The 18631-nt window shown below is 37.1% G+C and overlaps 1 protein-coding gene across 2 annotated transcripts in view; it reads left to right on the top strand.

Annotated features, from left to right (window-relative positions):
• Positions 1–18631, top strand: part of RRP15 (ribosomal RNA processing 15 homolog) — a 44746-nt gene that overhangs the window by 7590 nt on the left and 18525 nt on the right. For both annotated transcript variants that reach the window (XM_017670088.3, XM_037014458.2), the window contains exons 2-4: positions 7184–7431; positions 9884–9981; positions 12312–12513. In XM_017670088.3, the coding sequence (XP_017525577.3) occupies positions 7184–7431; positions 9884–9981; positions 12312–12513 (548 nt within the window). The remainder of the gene's footprint in view (positions 1–7183; positions 7432–9883; positions 9982–12311; positions 12514–18631) is intronic.

Genomic DNA, 18631 nt, shown 5'->3' with positions numbered 1-18631 from the left:
CATTTTTCCCCATCCTTCCTCATCATTCTTGAGTAGCTTTGCTGGAACTTTTTATAAGGAATTTCAGATTGAACTTTTAAAGGCCTCTTGAGGCCAGACAGCCAAGCTAGACTTGCCATCAGGCTTTGCCTGCAGTACCTGTAGATTTGGATGAATTCTTCTCTTCTCGAGGTCTCTGAACCTGCCAGGAAGTGACCTTCTTTACTCACCTGGTAAGGCTGCTGGGAACTCTGTAAGCAAGGTACCAGGCCAGTTCTTCCAAGGGGCTTTGTTGGCTTTATAAAGTCAATCTTAGTTCCTTAAAGTTGTTCACATCTGAGTCCATGCACATGTCTCTCAGGTATGACATTCCAGTCAAAGCCCTGGCAGTATAACCAGTGTTCTTAAGTAGTCTTCTCACAAGGAAAGCAGATTCTTATTGAACTCATGCAAATAAACATACTGCCATGGAATACAAAAACAGTCACTGAAAGTTTTTAAACTCTGGAGGGATCAGGTAGAGAGAAGGAAGTTTCAATTCTGCTCATAAAGATAGTCATTTACTAAACTGTTGTCAGTTTAAGAGAACAAGGTTAAAACACTTTATCAGCAACATTTGAAACAAAAAGACACAAAATCATTTTCTTTAGTTTATGTAATCTTATGTAACTAATACCCGTTCTGCTGAAATCTAGTTCTTTACCAGTTTAGGGATAATACTATAAATGACAAAAGACTTACAAATGACAATGGTTAAAGATCTGATGAGAGCTTACTGTAAGACAGTTGACATAAGGAAATTCTGTTATTTCTGTAATACAAAACATTTAGTAACAAAGTTTAGCATCATTCTCTTTGACAGTGCTTTCCTGGTAAATAAATAAATATATATCAGATAAATAAGCCAAATTAGTCAAATACTTTCTCTAATGAGAAAAAAATTCTTCTGACATGTTCCAGGGGCCCTCTGGAAAATATCAGAGTTAACTAGAGGTAAAAGCACTTTTTTTTGAACTTAGCATAAGTGTCCAAGACCAGATACAAAAAAAGCAGAGAAAGTGCTTAAGTCTACAGGTCTTCTCTGAAAGCTTCAAGAATGTTTTACTCTTTAATAGTAGATATAAGCTGCTATGCAAATTCTATTAAAAGCTCTAAGATCATTTGCATTAAAAAAATATGAAGAGTCCTCTGAAGGACTACTACTAGTAAGATGGCAAACTTCTGGCTTCTCTTCGGGGTCCTTGGTTTCCGCCGGCGCCACCTGAAGCCCAATCACCTCTCGCTCCCCTCCCAATCCCAGCACCTAGCCAACAGCCACCAGCTCCGTAGAAGTGACACCTCAATCAATTCATGCCCCTTCCTATATAACCTAGCACTTTTCCCTAATAAAGCGGAACTCTCCGGTTAATTGCTGCTATGTGTCGCTCCTTTCCTTTCATCCCCCATGTTTTTTTTCTTTTAAAACATACAGCATATAAATTAAACAAGAAGACCTGGTGGTTGTCAAAAAAATCTATTACAACCTTTCTCAAAAGTGGTCACACGTTTGTCCATTTAAACTTTTACAGTGAAACTTGTTTTTCTGGGAGAAACATAATCTTGTCTAGATTCTAGTTTAATTTTTTAAGAATAAATTTTGGTTTGTTAACTAAGTGCATTTAATCAGCTGAAAAAAGCTTTGTTACCATTCTGCTTAGGTGGATAAATTAAGAAAACAAATAATCAGTAACAACTTTAATCATTTGTGGGTTAGAGATTTTTCCACTTATAAAAATATATGGAATAAATAATTCAATTTCTCAGGCCATGCAATCGTTTTCAATAACAAAATATTTCAAAGGCAAATAAAGCTTATACAGTTGTTAACAAACTTTAGCTTTTCGTCTTTTTAATATTACGATTTCATTTTTTTTTTTTTTTTTTAATATTCTGGCAACTCACTGAGACTTTAAGCATGAGAAACTGCTTTGATCTTTCAACATTAAGAGCAGACTAACAGTTAAAGAAAACTGTTTAACTAGAAACAAGATTCTAATTTTGCTGTGCACTTGATATCAAGACTCACTTGCTTTAATTTCACTAGGCACGACTATATCTGTAAGAATATAGTAATTTATTCTTCATTTGCCCTATGGTCCCAAGCACATAAGCCGGTGAGAATTAGCCTGGACTTGCCTGCGGCTTGACTGGGTTTATCTCACTTAATCTCTAAACATCCTGACCCTCCCCCCCAAAGCAACATGCTGAGCGGGTCTTCTACAACAAAAGGCACCACGCTGTTTTCTCTCTTTAAACAAATAGCTGTACTTTAGAACAAAGTTACTTTCTTTATCACAAAACACATTCTTTAGCATGCAGAAGACTTTTCATTCTTTATACTTTTTCTTATTAAAACATACATTTTTTAGATAGAGAAATGTTTTATTACTTTAAATAGTTTTAATTAAAACTTAAAACCATTAGAAACTTTAATTTCCAGTGAACACCGAGAAGCAGGCCATTGTAAACTGTTAAACTAACATTCTTTAGATTGACAAATTTATGAACACATTTTATAATTTCTGTAACCATGAGCTTTACAGCACAATCTCTCATAGAGTATATCTTCTTAACTTAGCAAAACTTTAAGGTTTTAGGTTTCTACAAAGATTCTCAGGCAGTAGGTAGGTATACACACTGTAACACACAATTAAAAAGAGGTTCACTTGCTTCAGTCATTTAGTTCACTCATTCGTAACAACTATTCTAGATTACTTACAAGACCTTTACTGAATATTAGACAAAGCCAAGCCTTTAAGCATTTTATTTTTAAAAGATTTAGCAGATAACATGACTTAAATGACCTCAGGTAAATTTAGGCAGCTGATAACTACAAGGACATGCCCGCCTCAGGCAAACTCAAATTAGCATTAATGCTTAACACTTTTTATCAGGTTTTCTGGAAGTTTTAGAATACCCAATTTTCACAAGCGCTTGTCTTTAAATCAATTTCATTAATACCATCCGGAGGTAGAAAGATATATTCATTTACACACTTAGGGGGTCGTCTGAGTCTGTCTCATGGTGAGAAAGAAGGAAAAAGAATATGAGGGAGACAAAGGCGAAGGATGAAGATGCCACTTCAAACAAAATGACTGTTGTATGTGCTTGTGAACGAGTGCCTGTCGTTGCACAGTTTTTCTTCCACGGGGGACGCGAATTTATCTGGGATTCGCGGCTGTGACCCCCTTATCCTGTCACGGGAGTCTTCTAGCGGCGGGCGCCCTAATGGCTCTTAATTGCCCGACCCGTGCCCGCGGGGAATGATGTAGTGGCAGAAAGGAGGAACGGAGAGAGCAGGAGAACCTTAGAACAAGGAAACTTAAAATGAGAAGCGCAAAAAAAATATAAACTGAAACCAAAACACAGTAAAACAGTCAATGATAACACCAAGCACACACACACCACATCTGATCGCACTCGTTCGGACCGGTCCTTCTCTCACTCTGGTGCGCACCACACTCACCACTTTCAGGGTCTTCAAAAACTCTCGTAATTCTCCTGAAGGGCGTCCACTCGGACTGCCGCAGGGTGACGAGCTCGATCTTTTCCTCCTCGGGCGCCAGTTTTCTGCCGATCGGATTTGCCTTCCTAAGGCCGAGTCACTCGGACCCTAGGGCCAGGATTGGTTACCTGGGCTTCACCCAGGGTTGCTAACCTGGGGGCCGGGACTACCAGCCCGGACTTCCTCACTCGGGACCACTAACCCGAGACCATACACGGGATGGCGACTCCCGCTTTATAATGGATTTATGCAGACACGAGGGGGCGACCCTCGAATTACACTGCCCCGTCCGGACAATTAGACCTTGCCTCCAGCTGTCCTTTGTTCTCAGGGAAGCTGCTCGTATCCCGGACGAGCCCCCAAATGTTAGGGTGCAGGCTTCCGAGGCTTCCCCAGAGAACAAAATACACAGGCATAGAGATGTAAATTCAAGCAAAGTCTTTATTCAGCCAACTAGTTGGGGTCCAAGTCAGCACGATGCAGTGGGTCACACCAAGGACCCCGAGCACTCAGGTGCTCATGATTAACTTGTTTTTCAAGGCCTTACCCAGTTCCAGTTTTTCTTTCTAAGTCACATACTCAGAAAATGGCTTCTAGGCCTTTAAGATGGCTATGCTTATGCTAACCTATTTCTATTCTTACAAGTACTTAGTAAAAATTGAAGGACTCTGAGTCCTCTTTAAAACTTTATCCTAGTTTCAAAGGCTGAGGAGAATGGCTCACTTCCCTGCCAACAACTACCTGTATCTAGAATCAGGGACAGATGGCTAATTTGGAAGGGATCTGGAAATTTGGGGAAAAGGCAGTAGTACGAGATGAGAAATGGCTGTGTCTGTCTCTGTACCTAAGAGGTCTAACCCTGTCCTACCCAGTATGGCAGTCACATGTGGCATTTTAAATTTAATCAGAATTAAATAAAATTAAAAATTCAACTCCTCAGTTGTACTAGTCACATTAGAAGTACTCAGTAGGCTCTTGTGGCTGGTGACTAGAGGGAGCTCTGATTATTGAACCTTCCCATAAATGCAGAAAATTCTACTGGAACCCTTAGTTATTACTAACAGTGAGCATTCTCTGTAGCCCTTCCATCCAGATTTTTTAAATAGGATGCAAAATTAGAGTTAATGTTTAAGATAATGTAAAGGACTTCAAAGGGATTTTTCACTTATCTGGTGCCCTTAAACCCCAGATATATCCACTCAGCTTCTGCTGTTGAAGATGAGTGAGTGGAAAATTTAAATCACTTGTTCATAGGATACAGCAAGTTTTAAGAATAGTTCTATTTCCTGATTTGCATAGTGATAATCTTTGGTATCCTAGGAGTAAATCCTGTTTTTTTACTATGCTGGAAGACCTCATTATTTGGGCATTTTCAATTATTTATGTAAAATATCATTATTTCCATCAGCAGTCAATGCCTGACACTTCTGAGCTGGAGCTTCTTTAAAAAAAGTAATCAAATAAAAACTATGACTTCAGTGAATTCTTTCTTTCTTTTTTTTTTTTTTTTACATTTGTGTGGTGAATGCATGTTGTATAAAATGTTGCTATAAAATTTTTCACAGATTTATAGTGTGTCCATAATATTGATGTGGTAGTTGAGCTGGATAAGAATCACATCAAAGAAAAATAACCAAGGTTTAGAAGTAGAGGATTGAAAGTGGCTTAGACAATCATAAGGTCTTTTGGCTGCCTTTACGATGCAGCTGAAAAACATGAAATTTGCTGGAGTTTATGTATGAATTCATCAGGACAAAACACTAGATGTCAGTGTTGTAGTTTTGACATTTTACCGGGAGCTGGTAAAGACTTCTGCTTTTAATCACCCAGATTTTCATTGACAGCAAACTTTGAAGCTATTGTGCCTCTTTACATTTAGATAAATGCTTCCTAGAAATAGCACTTTTCAAAGAATTATTTGCTGTTTTGTATCTATGCAGCACGCTGACTCTGAGGAATAAATCATATGTAATATTAACATTTATTTTTCAACTAAGTTTCCCAACTTTGTTTCTCAATGTACTTTCCAGGGAACACTGGTCCTAGTTGATGCTTCTGGGGGAGAACTGTGTACCTCTGGCATCTGGCAATAGCAGACACTGAAATTGTTGAATTGAAAGGTAGTGCTGTCAGCTTTTGTTTGGCAAAGTTTAGAATCTTTATTTTACATTAATACAAATTTTACAGTTCTTATATCACATATTTGCACATCAAAGCCTAGAGTCACATATCCTCAGCTTTCTTAAATTTACCCAGTATAGCATGCAAGATAAAGAGAAGGCCTCAAATTAAATATATGACAAAAAAGTTTCTATTTAAAAAATTTTTTGTCCTTATTAAGAAATATGCAGCACATTAGGGCATTTAGAACTATTAATGATTTATCATTTTATTTCATTTCTTTTGATATTGACACTTTGTTTTAAAATCATGATTTTTTAAAATGCAAAATAATACTTTACATTCCCTTTTAAGTGTTATGCAATATTCTGTTAATTTTTTGAAGATACTTGTGAAAAATGTTTTTTGTATGTTTTAATTTGCTATTTTTGAATATGTTTTACATTTTTATCTGAAATGAATTAAATATTTAGTATTACACCCTTTTCATTTCATGAATTCTCTGCGCTTCAAAAATAAAGGTCTTATGCAAAAGTAATACCAGAATTGCAAGTACTATAATGACTAGCTAAAAGATCTTTCCAGCAGTTCTCTCTTAATGCATGGCTGAAAATCAAGAGGTAAGAGAGGACCCTCAGAAGTTAAGAGCTGACTATAATGTAATGTTCACTTCCTCTTACTTTGGTCATGGCAATAAGCTGATTTTTAAAAAAAGGTTGACAGTGTATTCAAAAGCAAAATATGCACATTTTGTTGAAATAATTTAGAAGAAGAAATGGATTGGAGTTGAGGAATAGAAAGATAACTGAAGTAACAATTGGTGGACTGCTTCGGGCTAGAAGCAGAGGTCCGACTTACAATGCTCCGCTTTGGGAAGGGGAAGTGGGCCCAGAGCAGGCTCCCTGAAGCGCCGTACCTCGGGGCTGTGCGTTGCTTTCTGTCCTGTATGTGTAAATGAAATTTCTGATCTGGATGGGGGGACATCAGAATTGGATTAAGTAGGGAGCAGCAGGAAAACTTTATGCGTAGGGCCTTTTTTCTTCTTTTAGTGTTACTTTAGATAGTGTTTTATCTTAATGCAAGTAAGTCAGTATGTAAAATTTTTCTTAAATAATTAAATTGTTAATTTAGGAGAGATGTTTTGAGAAAAACAAGGTTGATATGATGAAATTGAAAGTAATAGCATTTTTTGTATTAATCTTTGAGACAACTAGTTCTGGAGTTGACCCCATGTCAGCATCTGTCACCATCTTGACAACAGGATGCGGTAGGGGCTGCTGGATTTGTTTCTGCTGCCTGGGTCCTGAATCCCCTTGCAACTCCGCCATCAACAACACTGGGCCACATCTTTGGGGGCTGATAGTAGGATAGAGGGTCCCCCTGCTGTCCACTGTTACTGCAGGTGTGGGACTCGGAAAAGTCCCCTCTTCAAGAATGGACAGGTGGAGAACTGTAGGCTTTGTGAAGGGTCGGGGGTCTGGCTGTGGCCTTGGCAATCTCTGCCTCAAATATTAAAGTTTAATTTATTTGTATTCTTAGCTCCTGTAAGAAGCTGTGGATCAGAAGAGGATCACTTTTCTTCTTCTGATGAAGCAGTAGAAGCTGACAATGAAGATGAAAATGCTGCAGGAGCTGCTGTTGGGACTAACGTGGGCTGGGCAGATGCCATGGCTAAAGTCCTTAGCAAGAAAACCCCCAAAAGTAAATCTACTATTCTGGTCAAGAACAAAGAGCTGGAAAAGGAAAAAGAAAAGCTAAAGCAAGAAAGGCTAGAGAAAAGAAAGCAGGTTTGTCCTACCAGATCTTTTGTAGACTAGATTGTCTAGTCGAGTTCTTATCAGTACCAAATTGTTCCTTGCAGTGTTTGTCCAAGTAACATTCCAGTTTTTAACTCACTTTTTAAATAGGGATGGATAACCAAGGTTATCTTCAGAAACCTAAATTACTCCATTGAGCATGTTCACTTTTTAATCATCTGAGCAAAGAAATAGAAACACAAACTCCAATGAAATACGTGCTTTTGAAAATAAGTAATTGTACATGTGGCAATGACTCCAGGGTCTTAAACATTTTTATTCAATTTCACTGTGCATATGCTAACTTCTTTAGGTTTTGAACTAGTACAGTCATGTTAGTTTTTGCTAAAAACCTATTTTGTAATATAAATCTGTGAAAGTGTCATTGTTGGATTGGTTGCAGTTCTGAAAACCGACTCTGTCACTGCTAGATAAACTTGAATTTATTATATATGTATCAAACTACTGATGATGGAGATTAGACTGTTACAGCTACTAATTAAAGGCCAAAAATTCCACTTAAGTGTGCTGTTGTGTATCATAAAGACAAATGATCATAGGTTTTTATATCCCTTATACTGGATGAAGTATTTCTGTGTCTAAAATATTTGATTACTGAAATAACTATTATTTGTTAATGAAAGAAAAATAACTGTCTATAATTGTACAGACAATATTAAAGTACGAATTTCTAAGAGATACTTCATTAAGTAAAAATGAAAGAAAAATAGATTTGAATTGGCATGTATTTCCTTTTTAGGTCATCATCGCCTTATCATGTTTCAAGATGAATGTTTTCTTTGTTCCTAATACAGGTTGCTCTTTGTGAAAGGTTATATAAAGGTGGAACTTGTCAAGCAATGCTTTGGAAATAGAACATACTCTGTTATTAATTCACTATTCTCGTACTTTAAGATAAATTTTGTCTCTAAATCTTACTGACAGCTTTTCAACTGAAAATTTGAATCTTTATTTATTATTTGGCAAAAGCTAGACGAGGCTTTAAAAATACCAGAACCCTTAATTACCTCTAGTCCCAATGTTCCACTGAGAGTAAGAACAGTATTTTGAAGCCAAGAGAAATGAGATGAGTCTCTCTCTCTGCTCTAGGCCAAAGCTTTGAGTGCTGAAAGTGATACTGTTCACATGATGCATAAAAGCACATGTGTCAATCCCAGAAACATAACAGAGCCGCTACAAATGCTCTTAATGTGTATTTCTAATTAGAGTCTTTGTAAATTATTGTTGTTTCTCAATGTTAAATATTATCAATTTCCAGGATCTTCAGTGCTTATTTCTAATCATAAGTATAAAAACACATTTGAAAGTTAAAAAGTATTTGGGGATTATGCATACCAATTATCCCTTGGCTACTATAGATAATTAAGAATTGACTATTTTAAACTTAAAAGTAAGTTTTTTAAATTTCTGTCATAATCTGATAGTGAATTTCATGACCGTTAAAATGAATTATCTGATTTGGGAAAAATCTATTCCTTTAAAAAGGAATCAGGCTAATCTTTATAGTAAGAGCAGGAATTTGGTTTTACTGCATTTTTATTAATACAAAATGAGAGATTAGATGAATGGAGGAAAGGAAGAGATGAAAGATTTTTTTTTCCACTGGTTCTTGCTGGTGTTGATTCTCACCATCTTCTTGGGGCTTAGTTTGTCATATTTAGCATATTTGATATTTGATGATATAGAGGACTGAGAAGAGGACCTGGAGAAGCAAGGTGTCAAATCAGCTGCCTGGTACCGGGATACGGCTTTGAGGCAGCTCTGAATCAGATCATGTTGTCTATGGGATTTTCTTACTTCCTGGCTCCCCTTCTCCTTCTGCATTTCTCTGCGGTAGGAGTCGGTCTGCTGTGCTTTGTGACTGATACGCCATACGTGGCCAGCATGTTGGTTGGTCAGATGTGCTCAGAGAGAAATGGATTTAAATGATTTTGTGAAAAGTAGTCACTGTGTAAGTGGGCTACATCTGGTATGATGCTTTTAAAAAAAAAAAAAGCTAATAAAAATTCTTAATAAGTCTGACTGCTGAGGAAGTCCATTCCTTAAAATAAAGAGAAACAGTGTTTAGCTTGTGATTACCAAAGAGTGTAGTTTGTAGTCTCCCTGATGCTTACCTGTGATGATGGCAGAATCAGGCATGTGGCCCCCTCACGCCCCACCTCGTCATGCTGGCGGCTCTCCAGGCCTCTGCTGTCGGAGAGGCTGATGGAAACTCACTTGTGCCTCTCACATGACATGCTGAGTGCTAACCACAGGTTCCCTGAACTGAACCCCTAAAAGTGTGGGGTTTTTTTTAAGTCTCTATAACAGACTAAGCCAGAATGATTTATTACCTTTGTCCTTTCACAGAGTAACATATCAAAGTGTGCTGCATTTTCAAAAATGCCTAATACTCTCTCACATAACGTTATTTATAACACAGCGTGATAAGAAGCGAGAATGGGAAATGATGTGCAGAGTAAAGCCAGATGTTGTCAAAGACAAAGAAACAGAGAGGAATCTTCAGAGAATTGCAACAAGGTAAGACAGTGTTTTGCCCTTTAAAATGTTAGTATGCTGAAGCTTTGATAGTGATCCATTTCTGACTAGATTTGATTGTTAAGCTGTGCCTTCTCAGAGCTAAGTGATTTATATTTAATATATCTAAGCTTGTCTATTTGATACCAAATCCAACCAAAGATTCTACAGGTCTCATGAGGCAAGAATATAATATACTAAGTGTATTTTTGGTATGTGTCTACTTCAGAGCATCTTGTTTTTATAGTCATGAGAAGAGTTTAATCAGACCTCTTAACTCTTAGGACGGTTGTCTAAATTTATGACACCAGATGATTATTTTTGTTGTGTTATATTTATGGCATAACAAAGTACACATTTTAGTAGTTCCATCTTATCCTTTCACTCTGCATTTTTTATTATTGGCACCAAACATTTGATGTCCTCTGTTCAAAGATAAATACAGTACGGTGGTGGCTAGGTTGTTCTTTCCTGTTCATTTGTAGGAATTACAGTATCTTTGAGAATAGAGGCATGTCCTATGTGTTGGGAACATAAACCAGGAGACTGGGGGAGTTAGGGAAGTCTTCACAGAGGACATAACATTTGGGCTACTACTTAAAGAATATAGCAATTATATTCAGTGTAATTACTTTTAATTTCCTTGGTTACCTACATTATTTTGGTCATTTTCTACTCCATCTGGGTGTTGTATAGTGAGTATGACGACTAAGAGTGTGAGCGCTAGAGCCAGGCTGGTAGGACCAAAAATCCCAGCACTGACTTAGTAGCTGTGTGACCTTGGGCATGCTACTTAATTTTTGTCTCAGTTTATTCATAAAAACAGGAGAGTATTACATCTACTAAATTGGATTTCTCTGAGAATTAGATTAATTAATACGTAGAAAGAACTTAGGGAAGTACAGGGTTGGTCCTTGAGAGTAGGTGCCTCCTGAAATTTTATACCCTAGCCCCAGCCCTGCTCTGAAAGGTATGGAATTTTATCCTCCCTATAAGCAAATAATAGCCTGTTAAAGTTTCTTGGATGCTAGCAGAAGACAAGAAACTTCTGGGTCAGAGTCAAAGGACGTTGTTACTCATGGCAAAAACTGTAGCTAGAGCTTCACGTTCCCACTGGTTTCCTTTGTTCGTCAGGGCAACACAGGTGCCCTAGGTGGATGTCTGCACGTGCAGTGGCTGCGTTACAGGAGGGGAACACTGAGCTCGGGAATCAGTTGCTTTTATGGGGAATGGTAACAAGCATGCTCTTTGTCTGGGGGGAGACGTTACCTCACCCCTTAAGGTTTCATAGTGCAAACACAACCCTGCAAAATGGCCTGGGTAAGAGCATTGCATTCTTGAAAAATCCAATAAGAATGTGCAGGGATACTCAGGACCCATGGCGGATTGCTACTCCCGGTGATTATTATAATAGGAAGATTAATAGGTTGTAAAGTTTGAGAGCTGAAAGGGATGTTAATGGTCTAGGTGCTGTCCAGTAGAGGTGTAATGTGAACAACATAGGTAATTAAAAATTTTCTTGGAGCCACACTGAAAAAAATAAAGAGGTGAAATTAATTTCAATACATTTAACCCAGTATATTCTAATCATTGTTTCGACATGTAATCCGTATTAAAATAATTTTAATGAGATCTTAAAATTCTCTCTTTCATACTGAGTCTTCAAAATGCAATGTGTATTTCAAACTTGGAGCACATTGCAGCTCAGACTAGCTGTATTTCATATGCTCACAAGCTGTGTCTGGCATGTGGCTGCTATAATGGACACTATAGGTTCAGAAATCATCTTTGAATGAAGTAGAGATCAAAGTATTTTAAATGACTAATTTTTTTTAAAAATAGGCTTTTAAATAAGAGTTGCAGATAATAATATGGCTGGATACTTTTTAAGCTACTAGAGTAATATTTTTCCCATTTCAGATGAAACTGAGATCCAGAAACTTCCCTAGAGTCTTCCCTAGATGGCTAGCTAACTGTAAAGGCTGTGCTCGATCCATTATACTCTAGTGCCTTCAACCACTGTGTAATTGTATTTTGAGAAATAGATGTTTGTGTTAAAAGTAATTCTTCTAATTGCACAGAAGATTTAGATGAAGGACCAAAAATAATCACATAATAATCCATTATTCTCTAGTCAGAAATTTGTATTCATTCATTGAAATGTGTGTTCAGTTTTCAGTCATATCTGACCATTCATTCAGTTCTTTTCATTTGAGGGCCTGTTGAATTCCTGTCTCTTTTCTGAACAGTAAAAATACGTTGTTCCCATCTTCAGAGTCCTCTAGTGTAACTATTATCTAAATACCTTGTTCTGGTTATTTGCTATTCCGCAGGGGTGTCGTCCAGTTGTTTAATGCTGTTCAGAAGCATCAGAAGAATGTTGATGAAAAGGTTAAGGAGGCTGGAGGCTCTATTAGAAAGCGTGCTAAGTTGGTATCAACTGTTTCCAAGAAAGATTTCATCAGTGTCCTGAGAGGGATGGATGGAAGTACAAATGAGAAAAGTTCGACAGGAAAGAATTCAAAAGCCAAACAGGTAAGACTTATATAGGATTCAGTATATCAAACTTTTTTAGCTCTTAAACAAGAGTTTTGGGGTGAAAAAGCACACTACAGAATTATAGTTCTTTTAGATATATAAAATCTTTATATGTTCACAGTCTGATATAGAAGCTTGGATTCTTAAGTTTCAGGCTAAATTTATTCAGTATGGAAGTTGTCAAACACAGATGTCACACCCCTGCTGTTAGAACTCAGGATCCAGTAGATTCCGCTAAATGTTTTAGAGAGAACCATATCTCTTGTCTGAAATCCTGCCTTTTGTGCCATTTGGAGAATGGAATCCTAAATGAGGGTTATAGTGTCAGTTTGAGACTTTTACCCACAGAAGTACCTGTGATGGTGTGTAACTCCTAAAATGTGAACAGTCAGAGCTCTGGGAAGTAATGGTGGAAAGTCATCCTCGTGCTCAGGCGGCTTGGTGGTGATTGACTGGTTGGAAGATGGAGACCGTGAATACGTCTCATGGTTTTGCGCATGGTGACTTTGCTTCTGCAGCTCTTTTGACCTGCAGACTCCAGTAGTTTCTCTTTTAATGAAAGGTTGTGAAATGTGCTTTCATCTCAAAAGAGCTGTTTTTTTGTTTTTTGTTTCTTAGTTAAAGTAAAATCATACTTGTATTTGATGGCTTCATTTATTTTGCCAACAAAAAGTACTTCAATCAGGAAATGAGCATTTCTGTCATAAGGTTTTCGTCTGTGTTTTGGGAAAACTATTGAAATGCTGGCAAGAAGAGCGTTTAAGAATTTCATGCTAGCCTAAGTTTGAAGTATTTTTCAAGTTCCTTGATTAGGTTGCCCTTTTACCTAATTTTAATAAAAGTTGCTAGGCGATTTAACTTTGTCTCCTGAACAGTAAGGGACCCAAATTGTATATTTATATAATGATGAAGCACACTGGTGTTGCTCTTTTCAAGTGTTTGTCGGAAGTAAACACATGGATACTGTGTTTGGGAACTTACCCTTGTAGGAAAGTCTAACAGCCTGTGTTCTCACTAGTGACGTTTTACTGTTATGAGTTGGAGGAAGATCAGCACAGCATCGGATGAAAAAGAACTAGTGGGAAGAGGAAAAGGAGACTTGTTTTTGTTTTTGTTTTTTTTCTTTTTCTGTTTGGTTTCAAAATAACTTAACAGGAGCATTTATTTTTGCTTTTTTTCATAAGTTTTGAAAGCATGAAGGGTTCTTTGCAATGGCATCATTACATTTTCTTTTTTATGCTTTGGCCCTTGACGTTCTTTTTTTCTGTTTCAGTGGTAACAGGTATAGTATTAATCTGGGACAAGGTCAAAAACAACTTGAGATTCAAACCAAAGTGGCTTTGCTGTAAAAATAATCTGTAGAACAACCTTCCCCACACCAGCAACACCCTGGCACATGTTTTTCTTTTTCATGTTTGTTTTCATTTTGGTTTCATATTATGGAAAAACAACCAACCAGAATCATTTTTGTTTTATTGTGCTTGATTTTACATTTGAACAACTATAGTGAAGTATTACAATGTTTATGATTGGGTTAGTTATTAGTATCAAAATATTTATTTGGGTACTTATTGAACCAGGTGCTATCCTTGTATGTTTTAAATCTTACAATTCAAATAGACAAATGCATTATAAATTAGTACATCCAAACAAATGTTATGAACAGTTACATTGGGTACAATAAAAGGTAAGTTAAGTGGCTATCCCTGTGTGTGGGGAGAATCTCAAAGTAACTGTGATAATAGTTATTTAGGACAGTGGATAGTAAATCTACATAAGTTACTTGAAATATGTGTATTTTTAAGGCATTTGAAGAGAAGAAGGAAGGCAAAAGTGGAAATAGATTTGGTGTGCCAGAGCACTGTTTTAAAAATGGGTCACAGATTTAACTGGATAGAGGAGGATATTAAGTAGAGAATAAGATTTTCCTTTTTTCTCATTTTGTCTTGTCCTAGTACTGTTGGTGATGTACCTTTTTCTAATAGATACTCCTTCTCACACAGTCTGATAGAAGAGCTTTTTTGGAAGTAGCTCATTGTCCCTTCTCTGGACATAATGTGTTCAGAGCATAGGCTTTTTGTCCCATCTTCTTAGTATCGCAAAACCTTTAAAATTGAAGTTCACCCACATATAAACTGGATTCACTGGCAGCTATCAGGATATCTATCTAGAAATACCTTAATTATGCCTTGAGCTCTTTTATCCAGTTATACTGTTACTCATAACAGTTGTGCCATTAAAGTCATATGTTCAAAAACAAAAAAGAGCCAGCAATTTGTATTAAGCAATACTAGATAGAGTTGTAATAATATAGCATAGAGGTTGGATCCATTACAGTGAACACAATGGGAGGAGTTCTTTTGGTGGTATGTGGGTTTTTGGGTTTTTTTTTGACTCCTTAAAAACACTTATGGCTCAGGATTTACTTTTTTTAAGAACTTTTTTTCAAAAATGTCCATACCCCTTCAAGACACGAGAAACTTTGAGACATTGTGACAAATGTTTTTTAACTGCATTGTAGCCCTGAGCAAGTCACATTTTTCAGAACCATTTCTTTTATCTTGCATTAATATTTTAAAATTTTATTTTCAAAGCAATAGTAGCACAGTTTCCAAAGTGAACTCATGACTAAATAAAATAACTAAAATAACCATTGCTCTTCTCCATCTCTCTTTACCCCTTATTTTGCTCCCTATCCCCAAAGTAACCATTTCCAGTTTTTCTTCTAGTATATACTTCATCTTAAGTAATATTTGCACTATTTCTTTATCAATATCAGATATTATGTTTTATGGAAGATAAAAAATTGACATTCTTCCTTTCACTGCCACACCCTACACATTGTCCTTCCAATAAGGTATATTAATGCTTTTGGCTAAATCAGCATTTAAGGTAAATGTTCACTGCTGAGCAAAGTAATGTATGATACTATTTTCTTTTTTTTTAAATTTTTTTATTGAAGGGTAGTTGACACACAGTATTACATTAATTTCAGGTGTACAACACAGTGATTTAACATTTATATACATGATAATTCTAGGTACCAGCTATTACCATACCAAGTTGTTACAATATTTTGACTATATTCCTTATGCTATACATTACATCCCGGTTACTTAATTTATTTTACAATTGGAAGTGTGTACTTTTTTTTTTTTTTTTTTGTGAGGGCATCTCTCATATTTATTGATCAAATTGTTGTTAACCACAATAAAATTCTGTATAGGGGGGTCAATGCTCAATGCACAATCATTAATCCACCCCCAGCCTAATTTTCGTCAGTCTCCAATCTTCTGAAGCATAACGAACAAGTTCTTACATGGAGAACAAATTCTTACATAGTGAATAAGTTACATGGTGAACATTACAAGGGCAGTCATCACAGAGGCTTTTGTTTTTGATCACGCATTATGAACTATAAACAGTCAGTTCAAATACGAATATTCATTTGATTTTTATACTTGATTTATATGTGGATACCACATTTCTCTCTTTATTATTATTATTTTTAATAAAATGCTGAAGTAGTAGGTAGATACAAGATAAAAGTAGAAAACATAGTTTAGTGTTGTAAGAGAGCAAATGTAGATGATCAGGTGTGTGCCTGTAGACTAAGTATTAATCCAGGCTAGACAAGGGCAACAAAACATCCACAGATGCAGAAGATTTCTCTCAAAACAGGGGGGGGTAGGTTCTAAGCCTCACCTCTGTTGATCCCCATTTTCTCACCTGATGGCCCCCCTGCGACTGTGCCTGTCTTAGATTGTTCCTCCCTTGAGGAATCTTACCCATCTCTGGCTAACCAGTCATCTTCCGGAGCCATACAGGGAAATGTTAAGTTGGTCAGAGGGAAGCCTTATTGTTTGAAAAGGTTAGCTTTTTACTTCTTTGCATATTTTATGCCCTGTGGCTTCTATGCCCAGCATTTGTCTTGAGGTGTCTTTACCACTTGGAAGAATTATGATACTCGGTAAATTTGATATGAGGCACGAATTCTACTTAAGGGTTATAATTAGGAAGGAAGAAGAAAAGCTATAGAAGTAGCAGGTGGAAGAAAACCTGGGAAGATTGATTATTTCTTTGACATACCTTCTTGTAGAGTAACTTCAGCATGTATAAGTTTTAAACTACTAATTAAATTGCACACACACATTAACATAATAGGAGTACAGTTACGTAACCAAAGCATGCCCTTTATATCATTGTGTAGAACTCATTGGAGGTCACCACACAGGAACTGCTTTTTTTTTTTCTATCATTAATCTACACTTACATGACGAATATTTTGTTTACTAGTCTCTCCCCTATACCAGGTCCCCCCTATATACCCCTTTACAGTCACTGTCCATCAGCGTAGCAAAGTGTTGTAGAGTCACTACTTGTCTTCTCTGTGTTGTACAGCCCTCCCCTTTCTCCCACCCCCCCATGCATGCTAATCTTAATATGCCCCTTTATCTCCCCCTCCCTTATCCCTCCCTACCCACCCATCCTCCCCAGTCCCTTTCCCTTTGGTACCTGTTAGTCCATTCTTGAGTTCTGTGATTCTGCTAATTTGTTCCTTCAGTTTTTCCTTTGTTCTTATACTCCACAGATGAGTGAAATCATTTGGTATTTATCTTTCTCCGCTTGGCTTGTTTCACTGAGCATAATACCCTCCAGCTCCATCCATGTTGCTGCAAATGGTAGGATCTGCCCTTTTCTTATGGCTGAGTAGTATTCCATTGTGTATATGTACCACATCTTCTTTATCCATTCATCTGTCGATGGACATTTAGATTGCTTCCAATTCTTGGCTATTGTAAATAGTGCTGCGATAAACATAGGGGTGCATTGGTCTTTCTCATACTTGATTGCTGCATTCTTAGGGTAAATTCCTAGGAGTGAAATTCCTGGGTCAAATGGTAAGTCTATTTTGAGCATTCTGATGTACCTCCATACTGCTTTCCACAATGGTTGAACTAATTTACATTCCCACCAGCAGTGTAGGAGGGTTCCCCTTTCTCGCCAACATTTGTTGTTGTTTGTCTTTTGGATAGCAGCCATCCTTACTGGTGTGAGGTGATACCTCATTGTAGTTTTAATTTCCATTTCTCTGATAATTAGCGATGTGGAGCATCTTTTCATGTGTCTGTTGGCCATCTGTATTTCTTTTTTGGAGAACCGTCTGTTCAGTTCCTCTGCCCATTTTTTAATTGGGTTATTTGTTTTTTGTTTGTTGAGGCGTGTGAGCTCTTTATATATTCTGGACATCAAGCCTTTATCGGATCTGTCATTTTCAAATATATTCTCCCTACTGTAGGGTTCCTTTTTGTTCTATTGATGGTGTCTTTTGCTGTACAGAAGCTTTTCAGCTTAATATAGTCCCACTTGTTCATTTTTGCTGTTGTTTTCCTTGCCCGGGGAGATATGTTCAAGAAGAGGTCACTCATGTTTATGTCTAAGAGGTTTTTGCCTATGTTTTTTTCCAAGAGTTTAATGGTTTCATGACTTACATTCAGGTCTTTGATCCATTTTGAGTTTACTTTTGTATATGGGGTTAGACAATGGTCCAGTTTCATTCTCCTGCATGTAGCTGTCCAGTTTTGCCAGCACCATCTGTTGAAGAGACTGTCATTTCGCCATTGTATGTCCATGGCTGCTTTATCAAATATTAATTGACCATATATGTCTGGGTTAATGTCTGGATTCTCTAGTCTGTTCCACTGGTCTGTGGCTCTGTTCTTGTGCCAGTACCAAATTGTCTTGATTACTATGGCTTTATAATAGGGCTTGAAGTTGGGGAGTGAGATCCCCCCTACTTCATTCTTCTTTCTCAGGATTGCTTTGGCTATTCGGGGTCTTTGGTGGTTCCATATGAATTTTTGAATTATTTGTTCCAGTTCATTGAAGAATGTTGCTGGTAGTTTCATAGGGATTGCATCAAATCTGTATATTGCTTTGGGCAGGATGGCCATTTTGATGATATTAATTCTTCCTAGCCATGAGCATGGGATGCGTTTCCATCTGTTAGTGTCCCCTTTAATTTCTCTTAAGAGTGACTTGTAGTTTTCAGAGTATGAGTCTTTCACTTCTTTGGTTAGGTTTATTCCTAGGTATTTTATTTTTTTTGATGCAA

Source organism: Manis javanica, chromosome 14 (assembly GCF_040802235.1).
Source record: "Manis javanica isolate MJ-LG chromosome 14, MJ_LKY, whole genome shotgun sequence".
NCBI lineage: Eukaryota > Metazoa > Chordata > Mammalia > Pholidota > Manidae > Manis > Manis javanica.
This window is presented reverse-complemented; position numbering and strand designations above follow the sequence as displayed.